This window comes from Zosterops lateralis (genome assembly GCF_965231275.1).
Source record: "Zosterops lateralis genome assembly, chromosome: 8".
Lineage (NCBI taxonomy): Eukaryota > Metazoa > Chordata > Aves > Passeriformes > Zosteropidae > Zosterops > Zosterops lateralis.
Window position 1 is genome coordinate 20,678,130 of NC_139768.1, and position 25,146 is coordinate 20,703,275.

At 42.9% G+C, this 25,146-nt stretch overlaps 2 protein-coding genes and 1 long non-coding RNA gene across 4 annotated transcripts in view; 1 reads left to right on the top strand and 2 right to left on the bottom strand.

Annotated features, from left to right (window-relative positions):
- The window catches only part of ABLIM1 (actin binding LIM protein 1), a 188,314-nt gene extending 176,754 nt beyond the window's left edge, over positions 1-11,560 (bottom strand). Inside the window, exon 1 of one of the 2 annotated variants that reach the window (XM_083866625.1) lies at positions 11,466-11,560. In XM_083866625.1, the coding sequence (XP_083722751.1) occupies positions 11,466-11,478 (13 nt within the window). In that variant the 5' untranslated portion in view covers positions 11,479-11,560. Of the gene's footprint in view, positions 1-4,808; positions 4,927-11,465 lie in introns of those variants that run through there. The other variant, XM_083866616.1, reaches the window with a different exon arrangement.
- An 11,070-nt stretch (positions 11,561-22,630) lies between these two features.
- On the bottom strand, positions 22,631-24,422 carry LOC310912245. The gene is made up of 3 exons (XR_014590635.1): positions 24,112-24,422; positions 23,163-23,261; positions 22,631-22,749 (listed from the first exon to the last, which is right to left on the bottom strand). It is a non-coding gene; the product is annotated as an uncharacterized lncRNA (long non-coding RNA).
- Positions 24,423-24,806: 384 nt separating this feature from the next.
- FHIP2A (FHF complex subunit HOOK interacting protein 2A) overlaps positions 24,807-25,146 on the top strand; it is a 34,549-nt gene continuing 34,209 nt past the window's right edge. The window contains exon 1 of the mRNA XM_083866131.1: positions 24,807-24,910. Coding sequence (XP_083722257.1) covers positions 24,866-24,910 — 45 coding nt within the window. The 5' untranslated portion in view covers positions 24,807-24,865. The remainder of the gene's footprint in view (positions 24,911-25,146) is intronic.

Sequence of the window (25,146 nt, forward strand, 5' to 3'; positions counted from 1 at the left end):
TAACATTGCTGGTGTTCAGGCAGCAGCAGTGATTCCTGTGGACTTTATTTTCTCTTCTTGCTATTTTTTCTGTCTCCCCAATTTCATTTGCATGAAGAGTATTTTGTAAACACCAAAACCATTGTTACACTCATGGAAACCCTTTTGATCAGTTTATCTGAACCGGTAGGTGCCTTTAGACCAGTCAGAAATCAAAAGTACATGGTAATTAACCCATTCCCAGTGAGTTAACACAGGACTTCTGTTGGCATATTTTCTAGTTTCTTTACATGCCCCAGCTGATGTGGTTTCCTCATTGCCCTAGGAAAACTCCTAATACTTCTCTCTGTAACAGCAATTTGCAGTGCAATGAAAGCATTAGTAGAAAAAAAATTAAGTACGTATTCAAGGAAAGCAGCAGATCCTACTTTTAAGTAGACCGTGTAATTCAGGAGGATAGAAACACACCAGGGCTGGAGCTGTTGAGCCTCAATAAAGATTAGCCCTTTGCTAGGAAACATGGCACCTCAGTTTTATATTTTTCCCCCCAAAAGTCATATGCCTGCACACATGTCCCCCACTCCCTTTCCAGGCCCAATGCTTGTGTGATACTGCTAGAGAAGCACAACTTCATAAACCTAATTGCTTAAAAATAGGATCTGGCAGAGCACCAGCTCCTAGATCAGTCTGTGAAGCGTTCAGAGGTTTTAGGCAGCAAAGAGTTTTTCCTCAGGCTATTACATTCCAGTACTTCCCTCCACTCCCTTCAGAAAATCACAAAAATATTTGCAGCAATTCCAAGGACGGTTGGTCCAGCACACACTCCCCTTGACAGACTGCTAGGCTACTTGGGGGGCCCAAAACATAAAGAAATAAAAACAAAAACCTTTTTCATACCACAGCACTTACAACTCCTTTCTGTAACTCTCTAAATGTTGTCTATTCCCATTTCTTTTAATCTTTTTTAGATTCAGGGCCATTCTGTCTGTGTCAGTTCTACTTCTGTACCAGCTTGAAGAAGGATTTTCACACACTCTTGTCTCTCTTGCTTTAAATACATTTATTTTGCTCACCATCCTCAATTGAGCTCTTCCACTCTCCACAGCTCATGAGATCTCCTCACTCACTGCTCTCATGGCTTCTCAGCCTCCAGAGGAAAGGGTAGGAAACAAATTTAGTAAGGGTAGAAGGCTCAATCTTGACCTGCTTCCTTGGAAAACTGAGTCATAATCTAATAGCAACATACAGATCTCACTGGATCTGTAAATTTGGAGGACAGGAAGCTGAGTATCACAGAAAAAACGTTTCATGTAACCCCTAATCTTTCAGGAAGAGAAATTGTGTGAAACAGAGCATGACCTAAACTCCTTCCCTCCTTCAAATGACTGCACAGGTGGTTGCAGTTTCTTTAGCTGCTCTCCACACAGACTCCCAGTGTGTCTGTGTGTACACATCCACATCCCTGCACATGCACACAGCCCCCAGTGGAATCTCTGCTGGGGTCACCCCTTCCCTGCACTCCCAGCCACTGGACCCGTTAGTTCTGGCTGGCTGCTCCTGACCTACCCTCTCCCAGCCATTGCCCTGGGCAGCAGCACCAACAACCTTTACTAAAAATACCTCCTGAGCATCATAAATAGCAAGATGGTAGGATTCTTAATCCCCCTTCAGGCAAGTAGTCTTTTTGCTTTTTGATAAATACGGAGTGGCAACAATGGACAGAGAATAAAATGCATCTTACAGTACTGGTCTGCTTGGCCTGTGCCTTGCAGAAAGGAAAAATGAGGACTCCCGGTATCCACAAATGCTGTCAGCAGAGGACAAGAGAAAGAAGGGAAGATTGCTATTGCAAGAAGTCACAAAGTCTCTCAAACCTAAATTTTGAACATTTTTAACTCAATAGGATTTATTGGCCAAACCACAAGACCAGTGTTCCTAAAGAAAACCTCAGATATGCAGAGTACCTGCGTCAAGCAGGGAGCCAGTCAGCAGGAAAACTCAAAGGAAGGGAAAGGTTGGCTCCTGCCCTGCTGAACTTTTGTACCACCACAGGCTGTACAGAACAAGCCAAATGCACAGTGCCAGGCCAGCCTGGCAGAGGGAAGAGCAAGATGCAGCCCTTTCATGCCACTTGACTCTTGAAACACTCAGGCAAATGCTACATGAACCTCTCTACACCCCTGCCACACAGATTTGAAAAACCCCAGCATTACCTAAGGACTGAAGTCATGCTGTACCCTTAAATAAAAATATGTTAAAGAACCTAAAATCAAGTGCCATTTAAGTTTTTAGCCATTTTCTATATTGACTCTATTAGGGTAGAAATTAAGCAATTCCAAAGAAAGTCCAGTAGTCTGCAAGCTTTTTTGACACCTATAATTTCAAATATTCCAAAATCCCAACACATGATGAAAAAATTCTAGATGGCTTTTTGGTTTTTCTACATTATCCTATAAGTTTTCTAATAATAAAGCCAGAAAATTCCCCGCTGTCCAGCTGCAGCTCTAAAGCCAGGGCATCACAAGTGCTGTTACCTGAATAAACATGTAGGAAAATATTCACTATGTTGCAAGCATGAAAACAAATACAGTATCACTGAGGCCACTATAATACAGTCACGGACACTGGCAATTTAAAAACTTTAAATGACATTTTCAGAAATATAAAAATAAAGACAATGGTACTGGAATTTTGTTGCAAATGAATAAAATAATATATGAACATAATTGCTTAACCAGAACCTTATTCTTTGAAACAGAAGACTCCAAATGTGCACTGCACATCTAAGTACACAAAACATTTTTGTCATTCATCCCAAATATCAAAACATCTGGCAACAGAAAATAGAAAAAAGTATTTATAGACATTTTTGGACAGAGATTACTTCAGGTCAAGTCCGAAAGTATCCTTAAGCTGTAATCATCCAAATCTTTTATCAGTGATTTTGGATTTAGCTAGTGTTACTAAGAGAGAAAAGTAACATAGGCTTTTTATAGCAGCTGCCAATTCAACAATGATCAAAGTTTTATTATTCTTCCTTAGATCAAAGTCTGGACTGAATAATTTTGGGATTATCTCCAGCTCATAAAGTAGAATAAACCGTTTTGGATAACCACATTATTATATAACAATACAGTCTTCTTGCAATAAGTTTTGCTGTTATTTACATATGCCACAAGTTTTTAATGGATTGTATTATCATTTAATTATTTTATTGGCTTATGAGGACAATAAAAGAGAAATTCATACAGCAGCAGAAGGCCATAGAAAGATTCAAATGTTGTCTTGTGCATCTACATTCATATGCAGAGGACATTCATGAGAAGAAGTGAAACCAAGATTAGGAAAGGAAGACTGGGCACACTTCCAGTGAGAGGTAATAGGTTTTACATCTCTGCTTATTATAAACCACTCAAGACATCTGGAGATCTCCTCTTGTGGGGCAGAGGCACCTTGGCACAGCCTGTCCACACCTGTCCACACCCTTCCCACTGGGATAAGGAACATCCTCAGTAGAGAAAATCAGGATACTTACATTGTGTTGGCTTTCATTAGCAGGCATAAAATCTTGCTACATGGATAATACTCAGCACAATTCTTTTTGCAACTAAACTTAATTGTAAAAGTCCTTGGATTTGAGTTTCTCTCAGGTGTGCTTTCAGTCAAGAAAAATAAAGTTTTTCTCCTTTTGGTTTTCATTCTGAGAAAACCATTGATTTCCACACTCTGTTGACCACAGGCTCAACTGTGTTCCTGTTCCACTGAATAAGGTGTTTACTGTAATCTTCAGTGACACAGCAAGTCCTAAATTAATCTCTTATTTTACACCCTAATTCTATGAAAGGCATTCATCTTTCACAGTCTTTCTGGAAGTCAGCTCTCCCACAAATGTTGATTGAGAGAAGTGGCATCCCAGGAGACCAGAGAAAGCCATTACTGTGGCATAAACTGTTTTACATGTTCTGTAAGCTGGTCCAAGAGTTAGAGCTGGAACATCTTTTTCAGACTTGTTGTTATTATAAGCTCTTAGCTATGTTTCTTTATCATTAACTAGGTTTCAGCTCTTATATAACCTGGTTGTCTCCCAGACTTTCTCATGCCAAAAATAAACTGAAAGCTTTCATCACGAGTTAAAAGGAAACTGTAATTTGAACAGCAGTTTTGCTGACTTCTCTGTTGATCAAAGATGCATCATACGAGCCTGATGTAATAGAAACAAAATCAGATTTATAATAACAGTAATTAAAGCAGAATCTTTTCGCTGAGTGAAATCTCACAGTCCTTACTTGTATAAGACATACTGGAGGAATAGCTAAAATGAGAGCCCATTTATTAAATTGAGGTACCAGTTACAGTGAGGGGAATGACAAGTACTAAAAAAAATGTTGCAAAAACTGCTTCAGCTTAACTTTTTATTAAAATGTGTCCCTCTCTATGACAATACATGACCTGTTTTGCCATTCCAGAAACAGATTATTAGTAAGGAAGCAGTAAACTAGAACACCTTATCATGCCCTTTCTGTAGAGCCCTCTGCCCTAAGACCACTCCTCTGACTGACCTCCAAAAGGGTAATTTCTTAGTGCCATGGCAATAAGTTACCAGGAAAAAAGTCTGTAAGAAATAGAAAAAACCGCTGTTGGCTTCATGAATGAACAGTAACATGTACTGCAGTCTTCAGCATGCTCCAAAGAGAGCTAAGCACAGGTCTAAAGGCTTCAGGGAGTCTGAACCTCACAATTTGCTGGCTGGCTTGGACTGGTTTTCTTGTACCATCCTCTTAGATGAAACTACAAATACACCAGAGGGGATAAAAGAACCTTTTCCTCACCTTTGAGAACATAACTTTCTCGATGTTTCCTCTTTCACACTTGTGTTCAGAGTGCCCTCAGTCCCTGCTGCACAGAGCAGGCATCTCTCCCTTGGACTTCTCCCTGCATTCCTACCAGCACAGCAGGAAAATGCCAGCTAACTCCTCTCTAGAGGCAGAGGGCACACTGGTGCCACAAAACACTCTGGCTCACCACACTTTTTCACACACCAATCTTTTTTACAGTGATGAGACCAGATCCTCCTTCCACTTCAAAATGTGGCGTTCAGAGGAGCAGAGTAATAGTTTCCAAGAAACATGAAGGGTATATAATCTTTTCTATCCATGAAGGAATAACTCCAAGGATATGTAAGCTGGCCACAACAAACTTTGCAGCAGCACAGAAGCTAACGCAGGCTGCAGAACCCACACAAGAACTTGGGCAGGTAGTCAGAGGTAGCTCCTATTCAGCTCTCACTAAAGCTCTGCACTTTAACTCAAATATGTGCATGTGAACAGCAGGCACTGCACTGTGGATGTGGCTGCATTTCATCATTTACATGGAGCAAAATGATTCACCACAGCCCTAATTCTGGATTAAATTCTGGATTTCAAATAGAAAAGGACATAAAACAACCCCATCACACTGGTGTACCTTGTTGAAGCCTGTCTGGCCCAACCTTGTTTACAAACTAAGCATTTCTCTCCACAACATATGGAACTCTTATTTTGGGTGTGAGCTTCTGAAAATTTATTTCTTTCTGAAAATATGACATAATAAAGGCTGAGCATTTTAAAAAATGCATATCTCATCGTTTTTCTCTGCTATTGCTACATAATGTTTTAGAAGTTTTTTTTAGGTTTTAATGAGGAACAACACCTCGTTATAAAGATACTTTTGCCTAAACAATATGTGGTAAAAAAAGTTAAGCTACTTGCTGGTATTAGAACTCACAGGCAAAAGTCTGCTTTCCACAGTGTGATTCTGCCTTAGCACTGCAAAACTAAGAAATACAACATTAGTCACATGAACAAACCATGTGTGGTTTTCATCTTCAATTACTAACAGATTAGATTAAAAAATAATTAGAAATATTCAATTCAAACCTATTAAAGAAAAAATAGAAATCCCCAAAAGATTGTTTCCAGAGACTGTGAAACACGTGAGGTTCTGGTGTTCTTTACTAAAAGCAATTTTGCTGCTTTTCCTTCCATAAGCTGATGCTTATTTTCCTTCTTTGCAATTCCTTTCAAAACCATGCATCTAAAATAGACTCTACCTCATTGTCCCAGTTTCCTCTTGTTGTTGCCATTAGTCTATGCAACTTTTTCCATGCATTCAGGACTAATTTTCATTAATCTCAAAGGTTAAACAACACAGACTAAGCTTTGTTGAGGGGGAAAAAAGATGTGACAAGGCATCAAACCTTAAAAAGGACCAGCTTAAAAGAGATACTGCTGTTTAAATCAGATACCTCTGTAAAATACTCTTCTTTCCCACTGAAACAAAAGCTCTACCAGGCTTAAAGATTCAGGTGCAGCTACTGGTTCTCATGTACAGACACGTACAGCTTTCAGTGATTTGATGATCCAGGTGCTGATTCTGAGCTACTTAAGCCATTAAATTGAGGTTCAAACCCTAAAATAAGTAGTGAAAAAAGCATAAATCATCACATGTATTTAGAAGAAATAAACAGAAAGTACAGACAAGATTAAATAACAGTAGGAAATCAGTACAGAAGAAATTCGGGGCAAAAGCTGAGGAGAGAAAAGCTCTGAGAGCCAGTTCCAAATGCTGCCCTGCACAGGTATTCCGAGTGGGAAACAGCTGTGTGGGCATGACTGCACACACAGCCTGCCTCAGGTGGTGCTGCAGAGCCCCAGACCCTGCCAAGAATGCACAGCTCCTTCAGGCTATGGAGCCTTGTAGCAAGGAAAATGGGGAAAATCACTAGGACTGGAAGCATTGAAACTGCAATACTTAACTACCATAAACATGCAGAAATTCTCAACTTCTAAAATGAAGGAAATGTCCAGCCAGCTCACACTGCCCCACTCTCCAAGCCATTCAGCCTGAGAATGTTTGGTAACAGCCATGAAATTGTCACATCACGAATTAGGGACACCATGACATGCCTGAAAGAAATACCTCTGACAACAAGTAGAAAAACACAGCAGTAGCTTTCAGAAAAGGGTACAGCAGCCACCTTTTAAGTGGCTACTTTCTTTAGATAAGAGCAATATTACCCTGAAAATCACAGACTGTAATAAAACATTGACCAGGAGCTCCCAGCAGCAAGTTTTTCAATCACTCAGCACAGACTTCAATCAAAACCATCACTGCCACCAGCAGCAACCACATCTACAGCTGAGGAGAATGAGATTTGAAAAAGAAAAATAAAGACTGTTAATGGTAGGAATTCAATATTTGGTATGTAAATTTCTCATTGAAAAATTGATGATTTCTTCATGCAAAAGTTCCCAACTGTGAGATAGATCAACCAAGAAATGTGCAGTGTCCAGGAAGAAGGAATTGGTACCAGAGCACAACATAATGAGTTGAAGTTTATCATCTGCTGTTAGAACTTTATTATCAACTTGTATAAGAACAAATGAGGAGCCTGAGAAGAGGTCCAGAAGGCAGAAATTCCCCTGTTCTGACCTGACCCTCAGACTCAGGGAAAAGAAAAAAATAAAAGTCCAGGACTTGTCTCACCTTTAAAACAAGGACAAAGCCTCTCTCTCACTACTGTCATGGTGATTTATTTGCCTGAAATGAGAAGTGTTTGATCTACATTTGTTAAAAAATCATATGGGAAAAGACAAGGATCGTAGTATAAAATAAATTCTTGAGCTAAACAACTTTACTACTTGGATTATTGAGCAGGCTAAAAACTGCAGCTGCCTTCTCTACAATGCCCACATTAGCAGCATCAGGGTGGCACACTACAACTTGTTAATACTGGACAGCAAAAATGTTTCTTCAGCACTAGCTTCTGTCAAAATTCAGTGACTTTTTCACAAAAAACACCACACCAGTCTTGATACACCTATTTCACACGTCTTCATTTTCCTGAAGTAGTTGCTACTGGACTAAATACAGCTCTTGCTAATTCTTTCAACATTTAGGGAAAAAATCAGCAAAGATCTTTGTATTGGATCACACCAAACACTCCCATTTGTGCCTGTTTGCTCTAGCATAACTGAAGATTATAATAGTTAAAAATAGCCATTTTCCCATTAACTTAGACCTTCATGATAACAAGTAGTTTTGACAGTTTTTAAGCAGTGTGAGATAACATGCACAAGTAGGTCACAGTTATACTTGGCTTTAGAAAAATGTCTTTCATCCAGGGAATTTACAGCTCTTTGCAAACAAGCCCTTAGGTAAGCAACAATCTATAAGGCTTACTCCAACACCCAAATTCACTCATGTATGAGTCCTAACAGCAACTACTTAACAACAGCTGAAAGTAGAATATTAAGCCTTTTGCAAACTGCAAAACTAAAAAGCCTGACTGACGTCAATGGCAGCTCTCCACTGATCCAAACAGGCTGTAGAGCAGGACATGAAAGTGCCCTGGGAAGGACTCCAACTTGACAGGAAAGAGAAAAGTGATTTTTCAAAGTTTGTTTCAGCTCCCAGTTCAGTCACAAGATTTCCAAAATTATTATTTGTTCAAGCTTCTGGGAATACTTGTCTGTGCTGCTTCATCTGGCATTTAGTCAACACATCTGCTAAAGCCATACTACAAGGAAAGTGATGGAAGAATGTTAGAGACCTTCCATTTATCTAACTACAGGAGGTGAGAGACAGGTGTGAAGGACTGCAACAACAAAGTCTGTGAAGAGTGCAAGGAAAAAAGGAAAGTTTCAGAAAATTCATCTTAAGGCACAGGTGAGACATTAGTCCTCACAGCAGCCCCTCTGAAAAACTTAGCTGCCATTATTTCCATTGTATAAGTAGGGAAGCATAAAACTCTTTAATCTTTTTTATTTACGGCAATTAAAGATTAAAAAGTTTTATTTAAGGCAAAATTACATGAATTTGTGTTATTAGTTATAATTTATGTATTGGTTTATATTCTGTCATAATTTCAGTGAGTATATGGGTAGTTTTGGTTAAATAACATCAGGGAACTAGAGCAGGAGAGTTAAAAGGAGTGGTCCAAAAGTCGAGAGGTACTGCTGGGTTTCAGGAGTTTCTTCTGTCATCTGTTGCAGTCAGTTCACTACACCATGCTGCCTCCTGGAGCAAAAGAGATGAATAGAGAGCTGCACAGATTGAACACTGATAATATTGTGATGTTTTTTACTACCCCTTGAATATCCCCTGCAGTTTAGTAAGAAAAATGTCACGGGTGAATGTTTAACCCTTTTGCTATGCTAGCTATGCTTGGTATATAATCAACAAGCAGACAGCTCCAAGTGCTTGATGCATTCAGAATAATAATGATCACCTTTGGACATCTAACACCACATAAAATATTAACAATCAATATTCGCTGAGCTTGCAGACCATAATGATACCATGGTTTTAATAAGGCTGCATATGCATGAGGTAATCTGCCTTCATGGAGCACAGGGTCCCTATCTGGCATTTGAACAATGCCCTAACCCTTTAAAGATTCACTTCCTAGTTGTGCTACACATTCTCATGAGTAACCTCATTAAACCTCTCATATCATTTAAACATGAAAAAAGTAAGTTTCTATGTTGACTTTTAACAGCAGTACTGTTTAAATTTATTAATAATGACAATGGTCTATAATGTTTTACACACAAACAGCCTTTGGTCAGCACTGAATAAATCTATTTATTTGCCCAGACTCACATATTTTCCGCATAAATCTACTTGTTAAACTTTAAAAGGATATATTGATAAAAATTAATATCTTCATCAGTTTCATGAATCTTATTCACTACCTCCCTAAAGTCCTATGGACTGTCTTACTCTCTCTCTCTCCAATTAATTACTCTGAAAAAACTAGATGGTACGAGAGGGACTGAGAAAGAATTCCTTCTCCAGGCAGCTCTCCAGCTGAATTAAGCAGGCATCAAACATCATGTGTTGTGCAGATGAATGGGAAAGAGGGACAGTGGAGAGAGGCAAGGGAAATATGGCCAGTGGAAATGCTCCCTGGCTTCCCATTCTGTAAGTTTCAGTTTTTGTAAGTCATCTGCAAAACTGAAATTGCAAAGTTTTTATGTCACTTTTTCAAATCCAGATACCCCTTCAACAACAACAAATTGCTCCAGGTTATAAAGCTTTGCTGGGTGTTCCCCACAAGTACTAATGCAGCCTTAGCACAGCACTGATGCTCATATACTTAGTGTTCTTCCAGAAATGGATTCTTTGGAGACCAATATAGTCCATTTCTCCCTAAAGCAAGAAATCTACTGTTCCATGAAGAATTATGCCACTCTAACACCATTTATTATTTATATCTAAAATGGGTGTGATGCTTTAGGAGTATGGTCATAGCCACAAAATGCTGACAGCCTTTTAGGAGTCACACAATGTCTTCAATGTGCATGAAGCTCCTCTGGATGTCAACAGGAATCCCAGCAGATGAAAGAGCTGGTCCATGCCGAGCAGTATTCAATACACAAAGATGCAGAGAGATCAAAGGATGAACAAATAAGATGCATCCTTACATTCAGAGTTTTTTCAATTTGTAATATATATATTTTTATAAAGTATTTGTTTCAAGTCAGAGATAGCCAGGGAGTGGTTTTACTTGTCATTATTGTGCAGATAATTGTCTGTCTTCAGGAGATGCTTACAAGTACTTCTGCTTTGTTATAACAACAGACAGAAAATGCTCAACTTTATGTCTCCACTCCTTTAATTTGTACTAACTATAATAAAAACCCTAAAGCATCAGTCTTTGTGCCACACCTGTGCCAGTTTCCTATACTGGAAGCAGAACTTTGGGACAAGATGAGACCTGCAGTCAATGAGGCTGATCAGTTCATCTCCACAACAGGCAAACACGCAGCCAGAGTTCACACACAAATGCATGCAAAAGACAAAGGCTATTCAGGTTTAGGCCATAATTTAAAAAAATGCAAATCTGAAGTAAAACTCAAAACGTTAATTTCAAGCCAGATGCAAATGTCCATCCGAGGTACAAAGCGACGATGGGATTTACCACCACACCCTACCAGGAGCACTTGCGCTACCAATGACAGGACCAGCCTCACTGCGCTCAGCAGACACCCAGCTCCGATCCGTTACCATTCCCTGACAGCAGCACCCGCCGGGTCTGACCCTGCGCCCACCCCACCACCATGTTCCTTTCTCTGCATACATCCATACATACATTCCCACCGGCACCTATCGCGTACCGAGCCGCCGCACTCCCCCGTGCCCCCACGGCCGCCCCCGGGCTCGGGGAAGGCGGAGCGGGATCGGCCGCTCCCCGGGCAGGTGCGGCGGGTGCCCGGCCCGGAGGATGCTCTGCGGGTCCAGCCCCCGCACGGCCCGGCTGCAGAACGGCACCGGGCAGGCGAGGGCCGGCGGGGGGCCATCCCCTGGCCACCCCTGCCCCGAAATGGCCGGCGCACCTCGGGGTGCGGGCACGGCAGCGCGGCCGGGCAGCAAGGTCAGCGCGGCTCCTCCGCCCGCCCGCGGGGACGCGAGCCCGGCGCTGCCCCGGCGCGGCGAGAACCCACCTCTGGCAGACATGGCTCAGGCTGGGGCTCGGCGGCCGCGGAACTGCTGCTGCTGCTGCTGCTGCTGTCGCTGCGGCGGCGGCGGCAGCGCACGGCCCGCACCGCCCTGCGCCCTGCACCGCCCTGCGCCCTGCGCGCCGCGGCGGCCGATGCGGGCGGGGGGCGGCGGCCGAGGCTGGGCCGGGCCGGGCGGGCGGGTCCGCGCCGCCGCCGCGCTCCCTCCCTGCCCTGCCCTGCCCTGCCCTGCCTCGCCCTGCCTCGCCCTGCCCCGCTCTGCCCTGCCTTCCCCTGCCCGCCGCGGTGTCTGTGTGCGCGGTGTGTGCGGTGTGTGCGCGGCTCTGGCCGTGCGTGTGCCGGCAGCAGCGGAGCGGCCGCGGGGCGGGGTAGCGCCGGCAGAGACACCGCGGCCGCAGCCGCTCCGGGGCGCGGGGAGTGCGCGGGGAGCGGAGCCCGGCGGGGCGCGGGGCCGCAGAGAGCGACAGTCGGGGACGGCCAAAGCCAGCAAGGCGAGCAGCCCGGCTGAGCTCCAGCGCCTTGGAGTGCTGGATAGGCGTGTCTGCTCCCGGAGTCGCTGACAGCGCCGTGCGACAGCAGCTCTGCTCGTTCGGGACCTGGCGCTGAAGTCTGTGGCACAACTTGAAATTCACGCACCGAACAGCAAAGATATGCCTGCGCAACTGTATGTAGATTGTATATAAACACAGAATTTCTAGCAGTGTTGTCTGCAAAGCAATCTTGGCTCTTTAACACACAGAAAAGAGCACTCAGCTTCCTCCTGGCACCTTAATAAAAGTACCAAGCGACCAAATACAAGGCACCAGAAAAACAAGATCAGTATCTGGTGGATACCTTTACCCGTGGCAGCCCAGCCTCCAGCCCAGTGAAGCCAAATATTCCCATGCCAAACTAAAAAGAAAACCCCTACGCCACCAGATTATTAGATGGTGGCAAGAGTTAAGCAAATCAACAGTCTTGTTTGTCAAGAATGACAGGTTAGAAGATCACATCACAATAGTGCTGTTAAAACATTAGAGCAGACTTTTATCAATTTCAGAATGGGCAACTATGAACTAAAAACCAGAAAGCCCAATCTGTGATGTTCAGCAAGGAGCCAACATGCAAACTGAACGACAGGAGAGACTGAATCACACTCCTCCACTCCGATCTACCATGCACTATACATCTTCATACTAGCAAGAAGCCTACACAGTTTTTCTATCAAAAAAACCCCACAATTACCAGAATCTTATCTAAGAGAGGTGGTAAAGATTGCATTATCATGTGGCCACAGGTCAGGAATGATGCTAGTAAGAGATGTATCATGGATTCTCACTGCAAGTGCAGCCCAGCCAGTGCCTCTGCTCTGTCAGATCCAGCCCCTGGCACTGCTCACCTTCCCCATTATGCCAGCCAAGCAAGGAGGGCATTTTTGTAGGGAAGCACGGAAGCAGCAGCAGGATGGGCAGCACTCACATGCCCCCTCATCAGGGGATACAGGCACAAAAAATGAGCTGGCACATCTGTTTGCCTGAATTCAGGCTCATGCTCACACACTGCAAAGACTTTTAGTCATATCCAGCCCTGTTTGCCATGGATTACCCCAGTGTTCCCTACACTTCAATTCAATCATATTCCTTATGTCATTCTGTTTTCTTCAACCTTGAAAATGTTTCTGAATATGGCAGCAGGAATAAAATAAATCTTAATGTTTTCTTCTCTCTCTAAACTCCTATGGCGTTATCCTTAGCTGGTGAGTTGACATCCTTTGAAAAACAGTTATTTTCTCTGCTCCTTTTCTGAAATCAGAAGAATTTTCCACTTGCATACAACTCAAATTTTCTTTCTTGTCCAAAAGAGCCAAGATTTTCCTCAGTCAATGTAGTACAACAGCATTTTGTATTTTTAATTAAGTCATTTCCTATGCACTTCCTCAGTGAGTTTCTGACTAGCAGTATCACAGGTTCTCCTGTGTGGTACTTAATAGATGGCTTTTAAAAAAAGTTCAGAAACATGCAGAAATTAGCTCTTTAATTAAGAACTTCCTTTCTTTATACTGCTAGGAAATAGGAAGGGAAAGGCATTTGTACCTCGGGATTCTATAGAACACAAAGAGTTTATTCCATTCATTGTGGAAACTCTCTGTGGCAGAGAAGTTGAACAGACATGTTGGCCAGAGAATACTAAAATGGGTCAGACACAGCACTCATTTATTAAAGTGAGCTTTTTAGCTGGGTGTCCTGGGGACCTGAGGCTGATGGAGTTTTATTTTCCTGTCTATCCCCTCCATCAAGTCGCCTCCAAGAATTTTCAGATTTGGATATGGAGAATTTCAATTCAGGTTGACTAAAAGGTATAATTCAGAACAAGTTCTACATCCCTACAGTTCTACATCCCTACAGTTCTACATCCCTACAGTTCTACATCCAAGTTTTGTAGTAATTAGCACTTAAGAAGAAAAATTAAAATAAAGGAGAAAAGCTGCAGTGGAGACAGTTACCAGTTCTGGAGGCAATGTCTTCATTAGCCACAAGTACCAGTTGGGCATGTGGGCAGCTAAATCAGCTCCTGTAGTTGCTGTCTTAGATCCTGTCAGTATTTAGGGAATGTGGAAGGAAGCTGACGAGGGTGAAAAAGGAAGGTACAGAGAACCAAGACACCATCATCATTATTTTACAGGTGAACTTGAGTCAGAGAACATGGACAAGCCAATCCAAGGCCTGCTCACTTTCCTATGCACTCCTTCTTCTCTTAGTCCAACCCGTGTACTCCTGCTTCCCTCACTGCAGCACTGGCTTGATCCTCATGGAACTACTTTAGCTCATTAATTAACAAAGAGTTGCTCACTCTCTGTATCCAAATTCCCTACATTTGCTGTCTGAACCAAAGGCTCAGATAAACACTGGAACATGACTGAAGGCAAGTGCAGAACTGCACAGCCAGGAAGGGTGAGGAACCATTAGAGGCAACAGAGATGATTCTTTTTAGCAGCAGCAGCTGTTGAGCTGTTTGATTGAGCCATTTCCTGACTACTTTAGAAGTCCATTAAGGAGCAGTGATTGACATTGTTTTATTTCAGGCATCTACCTGAGGCTTCTGAATTAGTCAGCTGGGAAGTAGGATCTTCTGCATTTTGCTATTGACTGTACAGAATAAGCTTCTAACTCATAGTGTAAAAAGATCCATTAAGGGAATTTTTTTAAGGTATTCAGGCTAAGTGGTCCAAACAGGCACCTCGAGATTTTTTAGAGATTCCCAAACATTAATTTATTTTACCAAACAATAGGTGTTTCCGAGTCCTGTCTCAATGCCCTTGAGGAGCTAAGTGTGTTGTCCAAGGTCACAGAGAAAATCTATGTCAGAGAAAAGCATAGGACTTGCACCTTCAAAGAAAAGTATCCCAAATACTAGACTGTGCTCTCTCTGCAGCATACCTTGCTGTCACTTAGCCATTGTGTGAGTATAAAACAGAAAGTTCTCTTTTCATTACTTTTGAACCAGTTTGTCTCATATAAAGTAGGATAGAAGTTTTAAAAGTGATTAAGATCCCATAAGTCATATGTAAAACTATTTTTTTTCCATGAAAATCCACAGAGAATGACATAGAGATTAAAAAACAGGTAGAAGCCAGCATTGCATCTTTGTCTGATGCAGATAACTCATCAGTCAGAATATACCTATTTTTGCACAATGCAGGATCTTTCCTTTGAAAATCATTGTGAGAAAATTTGGATTTTTTTTTTGAACAATAGACAAATTCTTACAGAAGTAGGTTTCCAAAAACAACTTCTGTGGGCAAGGCAATTGACAAGGATGGCCAGGATTGGCCTGAATAATGATGGAAAGTTGGATTTTTCCACAAAATTTTCCCATATGTTCCACCATAATTCCACTGGTTTCTTTTTTAGAGAAATCAAACCTATAGCAGTTCTACTAGAAAGGAACAAAATCTAGAGCATTACTAAGCCTGATAATTTAATCAGAATTTTAATAAGCTCAGAATAGTTTTCTGTGACATGAATGACAAGAAAGCAAGACAGCTCTGTTTGCTCTGTTTCAATATAAGACTCTTACTAGAATTTGCAATTAGTCAGTAATGGACAAGATATTCAAATAAATACATGGCCTTTCACTGATTACACTGAGCTTCCAGGGCAGTTCCCACTAGTCTTTTTGGACAACAGTTCCCTTTTATATATTTCAAAGGAGAACTGAGCTCCAAATTACTCACATCAAATATTAATAGAAATCTTTGCTTAAGTTTTTTTTCCCCCAAAATATCCCACATATATATATATATATATATATATATATATATATAAAAAGAGACTTAACCATAAAAAAAAAAAACAAAAACAAACAACAAACCCACAAAAAATTCAAAAAGATAGGAAGTTCTCCTGAGTGAGACAAATCCCAGAGTCATCTTCCTGGTTTCTTCTTATTCTGGTTTTCTTAAAAACCTCCTTTATTCTACATGTTATTCAACCCTCCATATTGTTCTGTGGAATATGCGCTTTTACAGCAAAAGTTACCATCTTGAACTTACTTATGCTGTCACATAAATGCTATAGGTTTTATATAAGCCAGAAATATTGGCAATGCTGGAAATCTAAGGAAAAGCCCTCAGATAAGCCTGTTAATACCTCCTCTGTATTGCTCTTCCATCAAAATGAATGCTGTACCTGTGGGAATGTAGGACACAAAGGCCAAAATGACAAATTATTTTCTGAGAGTCAGCTTTGGAAACATCATCTAAATGTTGGACAGCATTTACTGCTGAAGAACTTCAGCATCACCTCTATGTGTGAACCTCACCAGGAAGATGCCAACAAAGAGCTCAGAGTCAGAAACTTTTACTTTGCCAGGTTTTACACCAGCTTCTCCCAAGGTCACATATGAAGTATGTACTGTGAATAAGAGCTGTGAACACAAGTCTGTGGGAGGTGATGAGATGCATCCCAGAGTCCTGAGGGAATTGACTGATGTTGCCAGGCCACTCTCCATGATATCTGAAAAGTCATGGAAGTCAAGTGAAGTCCCTGGTGACTGGAAAAAGGGAAATATTGCTCCTATTTTTAAAAAGGCTAGAAATGAGGAGTCTGGGAAGCAGTGAGCCATCAGCCTCACCTCTGTGCCTGGGAACAGATCCTCCTAGCAGCCCTGCTGAGGCACAGGGAGAACAGGGAGGTGATTTCAGAAAGACAAGGTGGCTTCACCAAGGGCAAGTCCTGCCTGACCAACCAAGTGGCTTTCTATGATGGAGCACCTGCATCAGGGCTTGCCTTCAGAGAGACAATCCCACAAACTGCCTTTGTTGCTATTTATATATACTTTCCAGAGCTGCATCAAGTAAGGGCACTATCTTGCTGTATGCCCTACTTTACCCTTCACCCTGAATCAGAATTGGTTAAATGTGTGTTTTTCCATAGAGTAATTTTTACATCACGTAAAAGATGGCAGGCATTTCCTTGGTCAAAGTTCACTTTAGCAAAAATGTTTACAAATAACATGGCAAGAATAGCAAAGAATATTCTGAATAAATTAGAGTCAAAATCTCTCAGCACTGCTATATAAAGTGAAAGTTTGGTGAATCAGAAGGGAAAATACATCTGTGGTTGCAATTACAATTATACATTATATTCTGCTGTGAACAGCCAGGCTTGCGTGGGGTAGAAATCTGGGGCCAAAAAAAATTAATTATCTAAATCATTATGAAAGTATCTCAGCGTGTAATTTGATGTCAGATCATAAGAGATACTTAGGTTTCTCTCTGTTCTCCTGGAATTCACACATCACTGTCTTAATTTCTCACATGCTATTTTCTTTATATGTATTTTCCATCCTGAGCTCAGTATTGCAGGGCCCTCTGGCTGAGAAGTATAGAATTGGACAGGCCTCCCTTCACAGCATATCAAGATCATTCCTTAATTAGCTGGTGGATGCAATTTGATTTGAGAGCATGAAGTACTGGCTTTTTTTCAGAAACTGAATGCCTTGTTCCTTGTCTTACTAAGTCAAGATATCAGCTGCTAGTACCTGACCTGGCACTGATCAGTTTTATAGCCAAGGCAGATGCCTGCATGTAGACACACCCTCCTAGACAAAAATCCCCTGGAAATTGTGAAGGCTGCTTCACAAGGACTCAGGACACTTGGGAAAGAACATGGGACAACCAGCCAAAAGCACAGTCTTAGAGTCATGGCAACAATAAACTCAAATCCTGAAAGATTCCTGAAAATATTTTGAAAAAAAAAGAAAAACACTTTTCCTGTTAGTCTTGCCCAATATGTTCATGTACACAGGTTCTGGGTATTTTCTTTCTCTTGCCTATTGACATATACCAATATATCTATCTGTTACACATGTAATGTATTTAAAGCTCAGATCTAGATGAGTTTTCTCATGCAATATTTTTCTTTCAATGTGTTAAAAAAAAACCCAACCAAAACCAGAAGGTTTAATTCAGTCACGCCTTTTTTTTTTTTTTTTTTTTAGTTCACTTTTGAATCTGTTTGAGCTTAAAACTGATGCCAATTCTCCACAACATTCAGTTGTTTATTTCACAGCAAGTCACGCCGATAGAGATGCCAGCAGATGACTGAATTCCCAAGTTAAGCACATCACTGGAGTATAACATGGGGTCAGGCTGCCCTCTGCGGGCTGGGATCTGGATCTAGAACAAATTGTTTTGCAACACCACACAGAAATGGATTATTGTGAGTACAGGATTTCTAGATCTGAACACAGAAACTTGATTTATGATGTACATGTAATGTCAATATAGCAATTGGCTCTCTGCTGCCTGGTTGCTGCTGCTGGAGAGGAAAAAGGAACTGCAGACTGCAGGTGTCTGATGCAGCAGTCATGCACTCCAGGTACAAATAACAGCTCAATCCACACCACCTGGGAATTCCTGGGAGAGCCAGAGGATAATAGCTTCTGAACATAAAACCAGAGAAACCAAATGCCTGGAAATTCTTCACTTGGCACATGAGCTGCCAGGCAGAATCAAGTACAGCATATTACAGCACCACTCCAAGATCTAATCAGGAACAGGTTCCTTTATATTTGCTGTATTACAGACACAGGTCTGCCTACTTCAGCATTTCACAACATGAGGCCTGAATGTCAAACTAGTCCAAAGCAGCCTGAGGCAAGAGAACAGGGATGAGCAACAGAAATATTCCTACGTGATGCTGGGTCTACTATAGACTTCATTTTCCTTGCTTATTGTCAGTTGTGCCTCCAGCTCAGTTCCTTAAAGTCTTCATCCAAGTACAGACGCTTGTTCCTACAGGGCTGATGACTCAGAAAGGAATTACAAAGGATTGAGCTGTACAGACTTTTTCTGGAAATGGAGTTTGGCTCAGAGTATAGCTTCTGAACATGAAATTCTAGCAGGAAGTGTTCAGGTTCTCCCTCTACCCCCACCCACAGGTAAAGTAATGGTGATATTCACGGTCACTTCCCCCTGTATGGGAACCACAGGAGAATTCAGTTAGTTGTCAAGAAGGGCCTGTCCTTAAATACGAGACCTTTCCTAAATTCATTGAGGTGTAGTTGCAGTAAAGATGACGCAGATATCACGTCGGATGTGAGAGCCATAGGGGTTAGTCATTGTCTTTGTAAACTCAAACCAGTCTCATAGCTTCAAATAACATTATCTAAGAGCCAAGCAGGACAAGTGAACTGCTAAGATGATGGGCTGTCAGGTGTAGCAAGCAAAGCTTTTACAAGCCAAGTAATAGGCAGCAGTTAAGCCCAGAGGTAACATTACTAGCTGGCATACCAATTCCTTCTATACGAGACACAGAGGGATATTTTTTCCCGAAAAAAACAGAGAGGGATTGGCTGTGAATCCTTAATTTGTGCCAGAGGTGAAGCCCGGTCAGCTGCGCCCTCTGCTGTCGAGAGCTGGAACTGGCGGGAAGCAGCGGCCCTTTCCCTATGTAACACCTGGGGAACATCGCTGGAATTCTCTCGTGAAACTCCATGGATAGTGAACGCTGGAGCGCGTTGTGGCACTGGAGTTTGGGCCTGCCGAGATAATTGTGCTATCAATAATTTAAAATTAATCGCGAAGCCACTACCGAGTGGATCATAAATATTTCAAACTTTCTTCAAAATTAAGATGTTTTACAGCGCTGAAATTTAATGTCAGGCTCCATGAGAGATTTCAATTATACCTCAGGACAAAGATATGCGTATTTAAAGTCTGACAAAACCCTACTTTTAATCGTGAACTAATGAGAAAGAGAGCTCTGCTGAAAGCTTCTATACTTGCATGGTAATAATGTGCCTGATTTAATTTGCATAACTCATGGACTATCAAGATCAGCTTTTGCTTATGATTAAACAGATTATCTGATGACATTTTAGGGATCAACAGATTATAGTCCTTAATCCAAAGATGTAAGTAACAATGAAATCTTATTAAGCATTAGAAAACAAACAATGCTGTCAGAGCCGATCTGAAAATGACTCAGAAATCTGTAGGGTCAAGGCTAAGTAGTACCTAAATTCTCCCCAGAAATACACACAGATTCTGGTTTCCAGACTTCGCTCTCTGCAAGTACTCAGATGAAAGATTGAGGGAACCAATTTATATCAGGTAGACCACTCAATTTTTTTCCCAATATCTTAGGGCAAAATCCAGTTTTATGTTTATTAAACCACATCCAGACCCCTGCATTCATTATAGTTGCAATATAGCATAAACCTGGTAGTTTATCTTTAATCTCCTTGCTTCAGCTTCCACTACCATGAAAAAAGTATTCTTGTGCTCTTGCCAGCCTGCAGACTGCAGTAAAACTGGCTAAACTCTCACTGATCACATCTGAGTGCATTTTATCTGCTTTCAATAATTTATGATATGCTAGCACTTGCAGATACTGTGTGGCAGAACATCCATATATTTACTTACAGAGGAAAGCCTGGATTTTTATGCTTCCAGTGGAACAGGAATGTGATTGGAAAAGAAATGTCTCATTTTACTGACAGCATGTACTTCTGACCTCCTTGTGGTCTCTTTTACAAGCCATTACATAAGGTAAAGCAGGGTGGTACAGAGAGTGTAAGTGAAGCACAAACAGGGAATAGCTGCTGGGCAGGCAATATTTGCCCAGTGCTGTGCTCTCCACAGTAGCAATAACTGCTGGTGTCAGGAGGCTCTTGCAGAAGTGGCAGGTAAGCACTCAGACGATAGATGAACAATTGGGAAGTTTGTAACCCAGCAGAAGACAAATGAATGTCTCCCCAGAAAGAGCAGATGTGGAACAGAATGCACAGGCCAGAAAGCGCCTGAAAATGGGATTTATGAAATACTGCATGAGCTGATTACATGGAGCTGCTGGCCAATCAGCAAGGAGGCAGCTGAGAGCACAGAACCAGAAAATTCATGACAGAAAATTACTTCAATTCCACTGCATGCTCTTCAGTGTGTGATGTGCAGCATGCTGGCTTTCTGTAGTAAAGCCCATCATTGGAAAGGTCTGAAAATTATGTAAAATATCTCCTTAGCCCTCCTCAAAAGCAGAGATCATGCTAAACCACTAAAACTTCATTTTTTATTTCATCCAAGTAGGCACTGAAAACATAGATGTCAATCTGATTATTACAAACACAATAAAATCCTGCACAGAATATCAACAGATATCGGGCATAGCGCTAACAGGAAAATTTTCATCTAGGGCAAAAATTTCACCAAATCTTCTGGCTCTCTGAAGCAAAAGTCCAGACTGCAGGAACTTCTTCTGTAATGTAGACAAATGCATCCATTAGACACTGGCCTGGTGCCATCAATCCAAATAGCAGAGAGATTTTCAGATAGAAATGCCAGCACATTATCTCATGGTCACACACCATCTAAATTGATTTAATCTAGACAATTTCATTAATTTGAAAGAAAGAAGAAAGTTCTCAAAAGCTCTATCAATTAGAACAGCCTCACTTTCACACTTTCACTTCCCATATTCAAGCAAAACACTAACTCACTGCATGTACTTTTCCAAAAAAAAGAACTACCTTGCCAAAAAAACCCCAAAAAAAACCCCAACCCCAAGCCAGCAGAACTGTGCTCTCAAGGGTACTAAAACATGTAGTAATACTTGTGTTTATTTCAGTGGAAACAACATCAAGCATGAGCAGGTGAAGATGTATTGCTGCACATGACATGACATTGGTAGCCCATCCATAACTGCGTCACCTCCAATTGAATCATTCCTCTTGAGAACAAGAAGAATCCTAACAAAATGTAACCTCAGCTGAGTTCTTCTGCACTGACACTGGTGAAATAATTTTTCCATCAGTTTCCAGTGATTTGCATTACTACTGGTTTGCCAGTATTTATCCAATATTCCCAGCAGTGAGACATACATACATACATATGGTTGAGAAATTAGAGACTACTTTAAAAGATTGTTTAAAAAATATATCTACAAATTGCAAGACATATAATCACCAAAGACTGGATTCTGCACTATGACTACATATTCAAGGCCAGTCTATTGGTTGGTAAATGCAGAGTTATATGCAGAAATTCAGTTTGTTTAATAGGCTTGGAAAAAACAATTTACATGTAATATTTCCTTTTTTTTTTTTACTTTACTGCAAGGCATTTCACATTGAGAAGTCTTAATAAGAAGTCACTTTTACAACGAAAATCTTAATTTCAACCACAATGAACAGTTCTGTTTAAATAATAATGCGTTTACATACATCAGTCACACTTAGAATAATAAGAGGCCCTTAAGCATTACAAAAGCTTTACCTCACCATCTGTGATTCTGTGATTTATGATTTCATAAATTGTTAAGTACAATTAGGAATACTCTCACAGTTATAAAACTGTCTCCTTTTATATCTTCATGATATCTTACTGTCTCTTTATTCATTCTGCTGCTTGGAGATGGGAAAGCCCAAGCACATTTTTGCAGGAAAAAAACAGAATCCAAAAGCATCTTAAATGACCATGTTCTCTTAGACACAGATATGCAGGCACCATCCAAATGCAGCACCTGTCCAGTTAATAATCACCTAAGCACAGAGATGTTTCATCATATGGCTACCCACATAAAAAATTTACATTTCCTACGAAAATCTATAGAATATAAGTTGACAAATAGATTTTAGCAGATTTAAAAAAAACCCAACATAATTACCTTTTAAATTGATATTGACATATCGGGACTTCTGGATTTTGAGCTCTTTAACAGCTGCAACAAAAGGTGTCCATGTACAACTAGTATTTACATCCATAGAGTATTTGGGCTGTAGCTCTCCATGCCTGAAAAGCATAGGGGTAGTAATAGCAATCAGTACACCAGAATCATTAGTAAGACTTCATCACAGCATCGTCATAGACTTCCCAGATGACACAGTTTAAAGAACAGCAGTTAAATAGTAGTTTTGTCCTGTCTTTTGATTCATCTTTCTCTATATGCTCCTAGTATATGAGCAAGCTGGTGTTCATTCCTCTCCCAAAATTAATGGGGAAGCTTTCCTTCATTTGGTACTACAGGGTCTCCTCCCTTTCCCATACTGGTCTATCACTTTCCCAACATTTCATTCTGCTATCCAGTTCCAAAGCAATCCTGTTCTCCTACGTAAATCTGTGTCCAAGACAAATGTCCAAACATTTTCCCAAAATATGATACTGCTTTCCAGCTACGTCTATAACTTATGCTCACCACACTTTACCTCTGCTTTTCCTGTGGCACTGCAAAATGGGAGGGATGATCATTTTCTCTGAAGTATTTGATTTGGAGGTGAAATAAAGCCCTCGTTGTCTCCTTCTCTCTGTGGGGGAAAAAACCCAACAAACAAACAGTGAAATGGGCTCTGTGCACATTACTCTAAGCCTTCTCATCTGCAGTACCCTGCAAGGACCATGCCACCCACACCAGCAGCCTCTCACCCAGCAGCAACAAGACAGGATCATTTATGTTTGGAAAAGACCTCCCAGACTGTCAAGTCCAAGCTTTTGCCTAATGCCACACCCACTAAACCATATTGCAAAGTGCCACATCCACTCATTTTTTGAACACTTTCAGGGACGGTGATTCCACAACTTGTCACTGACTTTCTGATTTCATCACCCTTACACTGCTTCGTGAAGAGCAATTTCCTTGAGGATCCCATTGTCCTGTGGGACCCAAAATGTCCCAGCAGACAGCAAGCTGGGCCTTTTGCCATACATGCCAGGGTTGCTCCATATCCATGCCATGCTGGCAGGAGGCTGGAGGCTGCCATCTCCCCACCCTCACAGTTCTGAGGGACCCCAGAGACCTTTGTGGAAGTCTGATGGCAGCCTCTGGGTACAGGGACCGTGGAGGTGGGCACCCTTTGCCCCACCCCAGACAGTGTGTGCCCAGGTGGGCAAGAAGGGCAGTGGCATCCTGGCCTACCTGAGGAATGGTGTGGCCAGCAGGAGCGGGGTGTGCCCCTGCACTGAGTGCTAGTGAGGCCACACCTCCAGTGCATGTCCAGTTCTGGGCTCCTCAATTCAGGAAAGACATTGAGGTGCTGGAATTAGTCCAGAGAAGGGCAAAGAAAGTGGGGAAGGGTCTGGAGCACATTTTCTGTCAGGAGTGGCTGAGAGCACCAGAGCTATTAGCCTGCAGAAAAGGAGGCTCATGGAGGACCTTACCATTCTCTGTAACCCCCTGGCAGAAGGCTGCAGCCAGCTGGGGTCAGACTCTGCTCCCAGGCAACCAGCGGCAGGAGAGGACACTATTTTAAGCTGTGCCAGGGGAGGTTTGGGTCAGCCGTTAGGAGGAATTTCTTCACACGGAGGGTGATTAGACATTGGAACGGATTGCCCAGGGAGGTGGTGGAGTCAGCATCCTGGAGGTGTTTAAGGAAAGGCTGTTCATGGCACTCAGTGTCATGATCTGGTTCACAAGGCGGTGTGCGGTCGTAGGCTGGACTCGATGATCTCAGAGTGATTCTGTGACAGTGATTCACCTCCCTGCCCGGGAGCTGCCTGCGGATCGGGGGCTGCTCGGGGCAGGGGAGGGGCCGCTGTCAGCCCGGCGGTTCCAGCACTGCCCGTGTCCGCCCCGCCCGCACCCCGGGCCGGCACCGGCCGGGCGGAACGCGGCGCTCCCGGTTGGCAGGCCCGGGGCCGGGCGGAGCGGAGCGGGGCGGGCAGGGCCGGGCCGGGCTGCGTTCAGAGGGTGGCGGCCCCTGCAGGACAGCCGGAGCCTCGGCAGCCGCGCCGCGCAGCCGGCGGTGTCAGTGCCACGGTGTCCGCCGGGGAGCGAGAGGCAGCGCCGGCGCCCGCCCGCCCGATCCCCGCGGCCAGGCCCCCGTATGCAGCCCTCACCCTGGAGCGGCGGCGGCGGCGCATCGAGGAGCTCTCGAGGTCCTCCCGGCAGCGGCTGCTGCAGTCGCGGGACAGGATGTTCTCCAAGTTCACCTCCATCCTGCAGCACGCCGTGGAGGCGGTAAGGCCGCCGGCGGGCCCGGCCACGCCGCGCCGGGGATGCGATCCGGGCCTAGCGCCGAGCGCGGGGCGGGGGTCGGGCCGGGCCGGCGCCCCTTCCCCGCTGCCCCCGGCGGGGCCCGCAGGGCGCCAATCCCTCCCGGCTCGGCCCTGCCGCGGGCGGGGACACAGGAGGCCGAGCTGCCCGGGCGGGCCCCGCAGGGAGCACGGGAAGGGAACGGATCGCCCCAGCGCGGC